This window comes from Natator depressus, chromosome 7 (genome assembly GCF_965152275.1).
Source record: "Natator depressus isolate rNatDep1 chromosome 7, rNatDep2.hap1, whole genome shotgun sequence".
In the NCBI taxonomy this organism is placed as follows: domain Eukaryota; kingdom Metazoa; phylum Chordata; order Testudines; family Cheloniidae; genus Natator; species Natator depressus.
Genome location: NC_134240.1, coordinates 47,735,342 through 47,747,183, shown reverse-complemented (window position 1 = coordinate 47,747,183; position 11,842 = coordinate 47,735,342). Strand labels below are relative to the sequence as shown.

The 11,842-nt window shown below is 54.4% G+C and overlaps 1 protein-coding gene across 1 annotated transcript; it reads right to left on the bottom strand.

Moving 5' to 3' along the window:
* Positions 1-5,186: 5,186 nt before the first annotated feature.
* On the bottom strand, positions 5,187-9,609 carry HYAL1 (hyaluronidase 1). The gene is made up of 3 exons (XM_074958338.1): positions 8,389-9,609; positions 6,922-7,011; positions 5,187-6,612 (listed from the first exon to the last, which is right to left on the bottom strand). The coding sequence occupies exons 1-3, from the start codon at positions 9,295-9,297 to the stop codon at positions 6,292-6,294; spliced, it is 1,320 nt and encodes a 439-aa protein (XP_074814439.1). The 5' UTR covers positions 9,298-9,609; the 3' UTR covers positions 5,187-6,291.
* Between the last annotated feature and the right edge of the window lie 2,233 nt (positions 9,610-11,842).

Below are 11,842 nucleotides of genomic sequence, written 5' to 3'. Positions count from 1 at the left end.
TATTTTAAGTTTCTCATGTTGACCTGGCTGACATCGTTGATTTAATTTTTGTTGTTTTTTTTAAAATATTTCATTTAACTATTTTAGTTAAAAACAATTTTAACAAAAACAAACCTGATTTTAAAAAACTTGAATGTTTAACTAAATTCAAAAATTCATATGCTTGTTTTGTTAAAATATTATATGCTTGCTGTTGAAGAAAAAAATCCAGAATACATAATGTTGTTTTAGTTAAATAAAACAATTTAAATATCTGTCTGGTGATGTTCTCCTCCTAATACAGCATGGCAAGAAAATCCTCCAAATATTAATGATTAACCTGTTGAATTGGAAATAGTTCAACTCCCAATGACTTCATAAATATCTGCTTCAATTACCTTTGGTAAATGAAATAACAAACAATCATTCATTTTCTGATATAGCTGTAAAACTAATCTGAAAAGTTTCCAAAATAAATCACTTTAAAAATGTATAGTGTGTACCTTCTAAAAATGAAACCTACATCTGTCTCTGAGTTGTGAAGAATAGGTATTAAGGTTATAGCAACCAACAAGAATGCACTTTTATGTAGAAATCCATGATTAAATCGAGTCTTCCTGACTAATGATTGAAATCACGTTTTAAATCAATTTGATTTAAAGCAAATCCACCCTGACATCCAACCCACTGACACCCGGCCCGGCCCATTGATACCCAGCCCATTGACATCCAGCCCATAGAAACACGGCCTGGCCCGTAGACATCCAGCCTAGCCCATTGATACCCAGCCCAACATATAGACACCCGGCACACTGACACCCAGCCCGGCCCATTGACACCTGGCCCATTGACACCTGGCCCAGCCCATTGACACATGGCCTGGCCCAGCCCATTGACACCTGGCCCATTGACACCCGGCCCAGTCCAGTCCTTTGACACCTGGCCCAGCCCATTGAGACCTGGCTCATTGACATACAGCCCAGCCCAATGACACACAACCTGCCCCCACTCAGCACATTGACACCCGTCCCAGCCCATTCACACCTGGCCTGGCCCAGACCTTTGACATTCAGCTCAGTGACTCCTGGCTCAGCCCATTGACCCCCAGCCCGGCCCATTGACATACAGCCCAGCCGACTGACACCTGGCCCGGCCCAGCCTAGCCCATTGACACCTGGCTGGGCCCATTGACACCCGGCACAGCCCAGTCCTTTGACATTCAGCCCATTGACACCCAGCCTGGCCCATCGACACACAGCCCGACCCGGCCCAGCCTGGCCCATTGACATCCAGCCCATAGACACCCAGCCCGGCCCGTTGACACAAAGCCTGGCCCAGCCTGGCCCACTGACACATGGCCCAGCTTCGTCCATTGACACTGTTATGTTGATAAAAATACACAGGATCTTTTCAGGGGACAAGGCAATATGCCACGTTTATTATGAGAACACAATTTGATTTATAACCAATAGCTAATACCTAATACCCACATACACATACACACACACACACACACACACATATCAAATATTCTGCAGCTGCTGTATAGTTACCAGTCCTGAATGTAGCCTGAGTCCATAGCTTGGTTTTGTAGCTTGGGTTCGCAGCCCGTGGTGGCTAACTGGCCAGGAAAGCCGGGCACGAGGAAGAGCCATGTCTCTTTCGGGCGCACACCAGTTCCCTTCGATGTTGGCAGCAGAATGTTACCCAAAGTCTTTCATCTTACCCATTTTTTTTATAGGCCTTAGTTTGAACAAGAGTCTATGGGTCTTGCTGTGTCACGCTGCCTCTGGGTATTGTGTGATTGATCACCTGTCAATTGCAGGCGTGACTTTCAGCCTTGGACCTGACTTTGATCTTGTTTCAATTGCACCTTTGTTCTTTTCTTTTAGGGTGGACTCTTCTCACTTTGTCAGGGCTGTAGTCTGCATCTTCAGCTGTTGGTGTGTGCACTTCACTTTAACAGGACAGGCTGGGGCTGGAGGTTGATTCCATCATCCATGCATACCTCATTCACACATTTGAATTAAGTTAATAAGGTTACAGCAGGGTTTTGCGAAATGGAGTAAGTATTTCAAAATGGAGTTTTAGTTACAATATGGAGTCTTATCAAAATAAGTGTAATGAACAATTTACAATGTTGGGAGGCAAACAGTAAACTGGTGTTACAATGTTTCAATAAGCGTGAACTGTGGGGACTTAACAAGCGGCTTTATTGCCATTTAGCCGGTTATTGCGATAGCTGGTTTTATGAATGAACGCTGTTTCATTGATAAAGCTTTACTCATGAAATTCTGTTCGTTCATTTGATACAAAATAAAGTCATATTAATAAAGTCTTAATAATAATAGTAATTAAAAAGAAACAATTGCATTCTTCAGCTCTACAACACCGGGCCCAGCCCATTGATACCTGGCCCAGCCCACTGACACCCATCACATTGACACCTAGCCCAGCCCATTGACACATAGTCTGACCCACTGACACATGGTCCATTGACACCCAGCCCAGTGACACCCAGCCTAGCGCATTGATGCCCGACCCAGCCCAGTCCTTTGACATCCGGCCCTGCCCAGTCCATTGGCTGGCCCTTTGACACCCAACCCATTGACACCCATCCCAGCCCATTCAAATATGGCCCAGCCCATTGACACATGGTGCATTGACTCCCGGCTTGGCCCATTGACACCCAGCCCATTGACATCCAGCCCAGCCCACTGACACACAACCCAGCCCAGCCCAGCCCATTGACACCCGGCCCTGCCTATTGACACCTGGCCCGGCCCAGTCCTTTGACATTCAGCCCATTGACACCCAGCCCAGGCCAGTCCTTTGACATCAAGCCATTGACACCTGACCTGGACCTAGACACCTGGTCCGGCTCAGTCCTTTGACATCTGGCCCATTGACACCTAGCCCAGCCCATTCCTTTGACATCCAGCCCAGCCCAGTCCTTTGACCTCCAGCTCATTGACACCGTGCCCGGCCCAGTGCTTTGACATTCAGCCCATTGACACCTGCCCAGCCCATTGACACATGGCCTGGCCCAGCCTGGCCTGGCCCAACCCATTGACACCCAATCCAAAGGCTTTGATCTTAAGGCCCATCAATATGGTCTCCTGCCCCCTGTTTAGCAGTTAGTGCAGCAGCTGGAGTAGCATCCTCCCAGTGACCTGTGAAGTGCTCTGAGGAAGGAACCTGCTGGCAATGAGGCTCTGTGGACTCGCCTTTCCAGACAGGATGGTGTTTAGTCTGTAGAAGACAAGATGGTGTCTGGTGGGATGCTATTCCTCCTCCGCTCCCAGCACACACACACACATCAGCCCCTTTCAGTGCTACCGTGTAGGTCTGACAAGCCCAGCATTCCATTGACGTTACTTGTGGGAGGGGGGTAGGCACAGGAGTGCTAAACAATGAGTCATCCTGCTGGTCACTTCCTAAGCCTTGGGTTTGGGAGTCTGTTGATTTCACCTCCTCCGGATGAGCCACCAACTTTCCAGTGTGGAAAGCTCTACCCAGGAGCTGAGGTGTCCAGCTTGTCCCAGCTCAGTGTTTATGGGGGAATCCAACGTCGGCTGGGTCTTGGGAGCAAAGCTGGTAACCCTTAGGGTATATCTACTCTGCAGCTGGGAGCAGCAGCTAGACATGCACTAGCTTCGCTTGAGCTAGTGTGCTAAATATAGCAGTGTGGACGTTGCAGCATGGGCAGTGGTACAAGCCATGGTCTGACTAGCCTGTGCCATAATGCCCACCCTGCTGTTTTTAGCTCACTAGCTCCAGCTGAGCTAGCATGTGCCTGTCCATCTGGACTGGGAACTTCACTCCCATCTGCAGTGTAAACATACCTAGAGCCCTCAGTGTCATCCCTTTGCAAAATCACACCTCCTGCAGCTACCTGCTTGCATCCCTAACCTGGTCTTCCTTTTGCTACCAACCCCTCACCAGCACCATGTCACTGAATCATAGAAGATTAGGGTTGGAAGAGACCTCAGGAGGTCATCTAGACCAACCCCCTGCTCAAAGCAGGACCAACACCAACTAAATCATCCCAACCATGGCTTTGTCAAGCGGGGCCTTAAAAACCTGTAAGGATGGAGATTCCACACCTCCCTAGGTAACCTATTCCAGTGCTTCACCACCCTCCTAGTGAAATAGTGTTTCCTAATATCCAACCGAGACCTCCCCCACTGCAACTTGAGACCATTGCTCCTTGTTCTGTCATCTGCCACCATTGAGAACAGCCGAGCTCCATCCTCTTTGGAACCCCCCTTCAGATAACTGAAGGCTGCTATCAAATCCCCTCTCACTCTTCTCTTCTGCAGACTAAACAAGCCCAGTTCCTTCAGCTTTTCCTCATAAGTCATGTGCCCCAGCCCCCTAATCATTTTTGTTGCCCTCCACTGGGCTCTCTCCAATTTGTCCAGATCCCTTCTGTAGTGGGGGGCTTAAAACTGGACACAATACTACAGCTGTGTCCTCACCAGTGCCAGATAGAGGGGAATAATCACGTCCCTCGATCTGCTGGCAATGCTCCTACTAATGCAGCGCAATATGCCTTTAGCCTTCTTGGCAACAAGGGCACACTGCTGACACAAATCCAGCTTCTCATCCACTATAATCCCCAGGTCCTTTTCTGCAGAACTGCTGCTTAGCCAGTTGGTCCCCAGCCTGTAGCGGTGCATGGGATTCTTCCATCCTAAGTGCAGAACTCTTTACTTGTCCTTGTTGAACCCCATCAGATTTCTTTTGGCCCAATCCTCTAATTTGTCTAGGTCACTCTGGACCCTATCCCTACTGTAACGATGTGGCCCCTGGCGGGACACTACTGAGAGTATCAATTCAAGACAAATTGCTTATAGCAGGGCAGTTACAGCTCAAGGCTGGGGGTCCTTTACTACTAAGGCAAACCAAACCAGCCAGACAGAGAGGACTTCGGTCTCACCCTATTGGCTAACCAGAAGTCACACAAGCAATTCCCTCAGACACTCCAGTTTCCCAGTATCACCACCAGTGCCACTTCTTATAGGGATGAATGGTGATGAAAACCAATACCCCAGTACAAGAAAAAAGGTTCTCCCGATCCCAAAGGACCAAGCCCCAGACCCAGGTCAATATACCAGTCAGATCTTACCCACAAATCACGCTGTTGCCAGTCCTTTAGAATCTAAAGGTTTATTCATAAAAAGAAAGACATATAGATGAGAGCTAGAATTGGTTGAATGGAATCAATTACATACAGTAATGGCAAAGTTCTTGGTTCAGGCTTGTAGCAGTGATGGAATAAACTGCAGATTCAAATCAAGTCTCTGGAGCACATCCACAGCTGGGATGGGTCATTCAGTTCACAGGCCCTGCTAAGACACCTGGACTCTTCAGCTCAAGCTTGCAGTTGTTCATGTGGTTAGATCTGGAGGTCTCCTGTTCAGTTCCCAGGGTATCAGCCAAGAGGGGGCCATCACACACTTACACTTGTGCAAACAAAAAGCCATTTGATTGGGTGGCAGTGCCGGGTGCTCTGCATGCGTGAATCAGCTCTTGGGGGTGGCATGTGAATTCTTTGCATGGCTCTAGTTTGTGATTTATTTTTATTTTGGAATGATCGCTTCAGCCAGGTGCTGTGCGTCATTTTGAATTGCACTTTGCTACCCTGCCTGGCGCTGTGTATACTTATGGTGTGTTCCAGGGGTGGGGTGTATCGGGCCATGTAGGGTGCATGGGCCCATGGGGCAGGGGTTGTTTAACAGCCACACTGAATGGTTCAGTGTAGGAGGCTTACACTGCAGTAGCCCTTGCATGCTGCTAGTTACAGCACACATTTTGGGCTATGAGATATGAATCTCTCTCCGTTGTGGACATGACAGAGATCTCTATACATGGTACACACCTCCCTGTGAGGTGATTTTAGCATAGGATGGATCTGACACTTACATGTCGGTTTATGATGGGGTTCCACATCTCATGCATGTTTCCTTTTATGAAGTACAGAGTTACACTATGTGAGGGGTACATGACAGAAAGGAATTAACTGCATCCCAGACTGTATCCATATTGGTGTTTGAGCGTGTTTCAGGGTGACGTGGCCATGTGGGTGTAATGGGGCCATGCGGGAGGGAGGGGCATTTTGGGGTAGAGTGCATGGGGGCCATGTGGGGGGGGGCTTCAGGGGTTGGCTGTATGGGGCTACATAAGGTGTGTGGGCCCACATGGGGGTGTATATGTGGGGTGTGGGTGTGTCAGGGGTGGGGTGTATGGGGCCACATGGGATGTATGGGGCCATGTGGGGTGCATACAGGGGTGTCTCCGCTGAGGCTCTCACTCTCGGTTGCCCTCACGTTCACACCGGGTCCCTGCCCAGCCAGCGTAGCACTGGCAGCTGAATTCTTCCACCAGCTTGGCTTGCTCCTGCTTTGCCAGCTGTCCCTGCAGGCGGAGGTGGGGCCAGCTGCGGTGCCTCCGGACGGTGAAGCTGGAGGGGCTGAGGTGCAGGAAGGCATCGGGGTACTCAGCCCGCCGCACGCAGCGCCCATGGCTGGAGCACACCGTGAGACTGCACAGTGTGGCGCTGCTGCTCACGTTCACGATGTAGTGGCCCAGGCTCCTGTCCACGTACTCCTTCAGTGCCAGGCAGGATTCCTGTAGGGGGGACACAGTACAGGCCCAGGCAGGGCTCTCTCAGGGGAGAGGAGGGGCCCATTTTCCTGATGTGCTCCCCTTCCACACAGTCCCCTTGGGACCCACCCTCCCAGCTCCTGAGTGCAGGGGGAGCCAGACCCCAGGGCTCCCACTCTCAGCATCACACACACCTGGGAACTGCTAGTCGCACACCATGCGAGACCCCCCCCCCCCGACATCTTCCCATCATCTGAGTGCAGGAGCATCCACACCCCAGCCAGGATTCCCATTCCCAACCTGGAAGCAGCCGTAGCCCCCCACGTAACGCACCCGTGAGTGACTGTAATCCTCGTTGCCCCACAGCACAACCCCTGAGGCACCTTGAGAAGCACTTTCCCCAATGGTATGGACCAAGTCCTCCTGCAAGAAGCAGAGAATCACCATGAAGATAACAGCTTCGGCTACTAACACCTAGGAGGGGTTGAAAGCTGTTGCATGCATCCTTCCCGCACAGATCTCCCCCTTCCGGCACAACAGGAGACAACCACCAGCACCCGCGGCCTCAAGCCAGATTGAGGAACCTCTGTGGTTCTGTTCCAGGTGAGCGGGGTGGGTCAAAGATAGTGCCATGGCCTCGCTGCCCACATGCAAAGCTGACAGGTGTTAATGACTGGCGGCAAGTGGGGCTTTGATCTACAAACAATCACACTCCAGGTTAAAGCGACCTTTCTGCAGGCTAAGGGAAGGAGCAATTAAGCCCCTTTATGTAGTGACATAGCTGGAAACAACAGAAGCCACCATCCAAGGCAATGACAAGCCCTGATCAGAAGGTAAGCTGTGCATGCTGATGGCAAATGCAGGGCCTAGGGGCTGGTTTGGCAAGCTGTGAGGGGGTGCTAGAGCAGAGGTGGCCAACAGGCAGGGAGGGGTCATGGCCCTGAGAGAGCAGAGGGTCAGAGCTCAGTGGGCCCAGCACTCACTGAAGAGGCAGGCCTGGGGATTTCTCAGTAAGGAAACTGCCAGCTGTTTGTTTGTTTCTGTTCAGGGAAGCTGGACTCTGTGCCCATTCTTTGCAAATAAACAACCTGACTCAGAAACAACCCAGCAAGGCCCCAGCTGCTGGCTAACCACTCGGGACCACTGGGGCCACAGCGGTGTAACAAAGACAGATCTCTGCTAAGCTGGGAGGGGAGCGTGGCGAAGAGTTGCTTGAGTTGGGAGTATTTTCTTTCCTGGAGGTGCAAGGAAAAGGCAGGGGAATAGCCTGAAACAGGCCAAATGTAGAGAAACCCTCCAGGAGCCCAGACCTTTGTCTTGTGTGAAAGCATTGCTCTCCTCTGGACCCATGGCCCCGGATATGGCCCTTGTCCTTCACACATCTCCCGCTGGGATCCCTATGGATCCCCCTTCTGCCCTCCAAGGCTTCTCCACCCCCCAATCCTCCAAAGTGACTTCATCCTGCCAGACTTCCTCCCTCTACCCCTTCCCCACCAACAGCTGCTCCTTGGCCTTGGGTGACAATGGTAAGCAATGAGGGAGAGGACCTGGGCTAGAAGATGGGAAACACCCCCGCCCCTAAAGCTGGCCTCTGCCTCTTGCAGCCCCCTTGCCTGGCAGCTAGGGGATGCCCTCCCACATGTCCTGCCTGGTGCCCCCCTCTCTCAGCAGCAGCGGGCTCCAGCTCTGACCCCGCAGGCCCCTGGGATAGGCCAGACTTGGGCCTTTGGCAGCTCGGCGGAGGTGAGCAGGTGGCATGCCCTGGGGGGGCCTGGCAATGCTGGGGCAGGGCAGCATCACCTGCGAGAGGAAGTCCTCCGTGAAGTCGTACTGGATGCGGGTGTAAGGTAGGACTGAGAGGCTGCCGGTCCCCGTCTGCCCCTGCACCCGAAATGCCTCGGCCACACGGTGCCGGACGAACTTGTCAACCTGGTCTGTCAGCCGGAGCTCCTTGGGCAGGTAGATGCTGGGGTAGAGCGCCCGGCTTTGGTTCCAGAGCCAGCTGAGCTGCTCATTCCGCTGCTGCTCCACGGCGGGACACTCCCCTGTGTAGTTGGCAGCTTCGAAATCATAGTTATAGCAGCTGGGGAAGCCGTAGAAACCCCAGAAGCCCCCAGGCCGCAGGCTCTTGCCAAGCGCAAGGGTCTGCTCCATGAAGGCCCGGGCGCTTTGCTCGAATTCCTCCTCAGCTTCCTCAGCCACCCTGTCTGGGGGCCAGTCGGGGTGCTGCTCCTGGACCAGCTCCTGGGACTTCTCCTTGTAGAGCTCCATGGCATCCCAGTTCCGAGCCCACACGGGGCGCCAGCTCTCCCAGTCGATCACCGCCAGGCCCCGGAAGCCTGGCTCCAAGATAGCCGCCTGGATGTCATGCCGCGCCTTCCCGAGGTGGGCCTGGAGGCTGCCGTTCTGGGGGACGCCCCCGTGGGCCGCCGTCCCCTCCGGGGTGTAGTGTGGATAGAGGCCCAGCGTGTTGCTGTAGAAGAGGGCGATCTCCTGGCCCAGGAAGGACTCGTCGCGGTTCAGCACCACATCGAAGACCCCCAGGTCAAGGGGCACATGGTATTTCGTGCCGCACTCCTGGCTCGGGGCGTTCCACACCGTGACGAAGGGGCGGTCCCAGAGAACAGGGCCCCCACCTGCCGTGCTTTGAGCCACCGGGGCCAGGCTCAGCATGCACGCCCAGGGCAGTAGGAACGCGGCGGCCACCATGTTCAGCCTACCTGCCAATGGCTGGTGTCTAGACCTTGAGGCCTCGGGAGAGCTCCTGGGGGCCCCGCTCCTAAATTGGGAGAGTGAAATCTCAATGGAAGCCCCGGCAGCCCCCGAGGGATGGGGAAGCTGGGAGAGACGGAGGGTGGATTCCTGCTGCCCCCAGGGGAGCCGAGTGCTGTCAACTTTCCAAAGCTAATTCCTGCTGGCTCGTCCCAGCCTCCTCCCTCCTAATAACTCCCAGACTCTCCCCGCAGAGGAGCGAGGGCTGGGATCAAACTGCTGGCTTTCGCAAGGACTTGCGGTGGGAGGCCTGGCACTGGCTCCAGAGCTTTGCCCTCCCCATGACCTTGGCTGACGTGTCAGTGGGTCCTATTCTCTCCCCTCCCCCCCACATTTCTTCCCCTAGGACAGGGGTCGTCAACTACAGCACGTGTGCCAAAGACGGCACGCGAGCCAATTTTTAATGGCACGCTGCTGTCTGCCGGGGACAGCAACGTGCAATTAAAAATCCTGCCCGACCCGGCCCACTCTTCTCCCCCCACCGCTCTCCCCTTGCAGGGCAGGCAAGCTTCCCCCTCCCCCTGCCTCTTCCCCCAGCGTGCTGGGTTCCTGCCCCTCCTTCTCTCCCTCCCTGCCGCCGATCAGCTGGCGGCCCTTGCTACAGAGGGGGAGAGGGAAAAGCCAAGCCGCAGCGCGCTCTCTGCTCCGGGGACCTTGGGGAAGGGGGTGGAATCTGCATAGCCCCTCCAGCCCCCTGCCATGAGCCCCTCAGGGCAGGGGGCTGGGAGCACCCCGCGACCTCAGCCCATTCCCCCAGCCCTCTGCCCTGACCCCTGCACCCCCCCACATACCCCCAGCCCTCTGCCCTGACCCTGGACCCCCCACATCCCCCAGCCCTCTGCCCTGACCCCTGAAGGCTCCTCACACACACCCAGCCCTCTGCCCTCACCCCTGCACCCCCCACACACCCCAGCCCTGTGCCATGACCCCTGCACCCCCCGACAACCCCAGCCCTGACTCTGGCACCCCCCACACATACCCAGCCCCCCCCACCCCATGCCCTGTCTCTTGCACCCCCCACATCCACATCCCCACCCCCACCCTGAGCACCAAATGGGAGCTCCTGCACACACACACCCACATTCCCACCTGCACCCCTCGCACCAAATGGGAGCTGCCCAGGTAAGCGCTCCACACCCAAACCTCCTGCCCCAACCCTGAGCTCCCTCCCTCATTCTAGCTCCTGGCCAGACCCTGCACCCCAACCCCCAGCTCTGTTCTCAGTGCACTCCCACCCTCAGCTGAGTGCAGAGAGAGGAAGAGAATGGGCCAGAACCAGGGAGAAGGTAGGTACCTACTCTATGTGGACAGGGCTGGGACCCCAGACTGGCAGCGGGCTGAGCGGGGCCAGCAGCCAGGACCCTGGCTGGCAGGAGCTGGCGGACGGAACCCCAGACCGGCAGCGGGCTGAGCCACTCAGCCCACTGCCAGTCTGGAGTCCCGGCCACCGGCCCCGCTCAGCCCGCTAACGGTCTGGGGTTCTGGCTGCTGGCCCCTTGCCAGCCGGGGTCCTGGCCACAGGCCCGGCTCAGCCCACTGCCGGCCTAGGTGAACAGAACCCCAGGCTGGCAGCCGGCTGAGCAGGCCGGTGGCGTATGATCAGCATTTTAATTTAATTTTAAATGAAGCTTCTTAAACATTTTGAAAACCTTATTTACATACGACAATAGTTTAGTTATATAATATATAGACTTATAGAGAGAGACCTTAAAAAACATTAAAATGTATTACTGGCACGCGAAACCTTAAATTAAAGTGAATAAATGAAGACTTGGCACACCACTTCTAAAAGGTTGCCGACCCCTGCCCTAGGAGATACCGAACCGGACCCCGCCATGGCCCCTCCCTCTTTTCCTTGCGCTCCTGTCCTCAGAGGAGGGTGGGGTGTGTTTTCCCCATGTGAAGGAAATGCTGGGCCATGCTGCCAGGTCCGCTGCTCCAAAAGGGAAGCAGTTTTTTGCAGATGGGATGGAAGAGCCCTGGGTTGGCTGCTCTGTGCCCAGGTTAAAGATTTACCTGCGGGGGGAGAGAAGGAGAAGGGGTCAAAGGGATAGCATGGGGTCAGTGGAATATGGGTCAGAGCTGCAGTGCTAAACTGCAAGGCCAGAATCCAAGCCACAGCAACAAAGACACTGCACCAAGGAAGCTATCAGCGGTAGGGATTAGCTGGCATGGGCAGGGCACTGCTCCGAGGAAGCTCACAGTGTTGGGGATTAGCTAGCGTGGGCAGGGCACTGCTCCGAGGAAGCTCACAGCTCTAGGGGCTAGCTGGCAAAGACAGGGTACTGCTCCGAGGAAGCTCACCGCACTGGGGGCCAGCTGGCATGGATAGGGCACTGCTCCGAGGAAGCTCACAGCGCTGGGGGCCAGCTGGCATGGGCAGGGAAGGGAAATCATGTCCTGGGGCTGGACGTGGACCATGCCCATATCCTTGCGGCTAATCTCAGTAGCAGAAGCAGTGGCCCACGCTGACTAGCCCTGC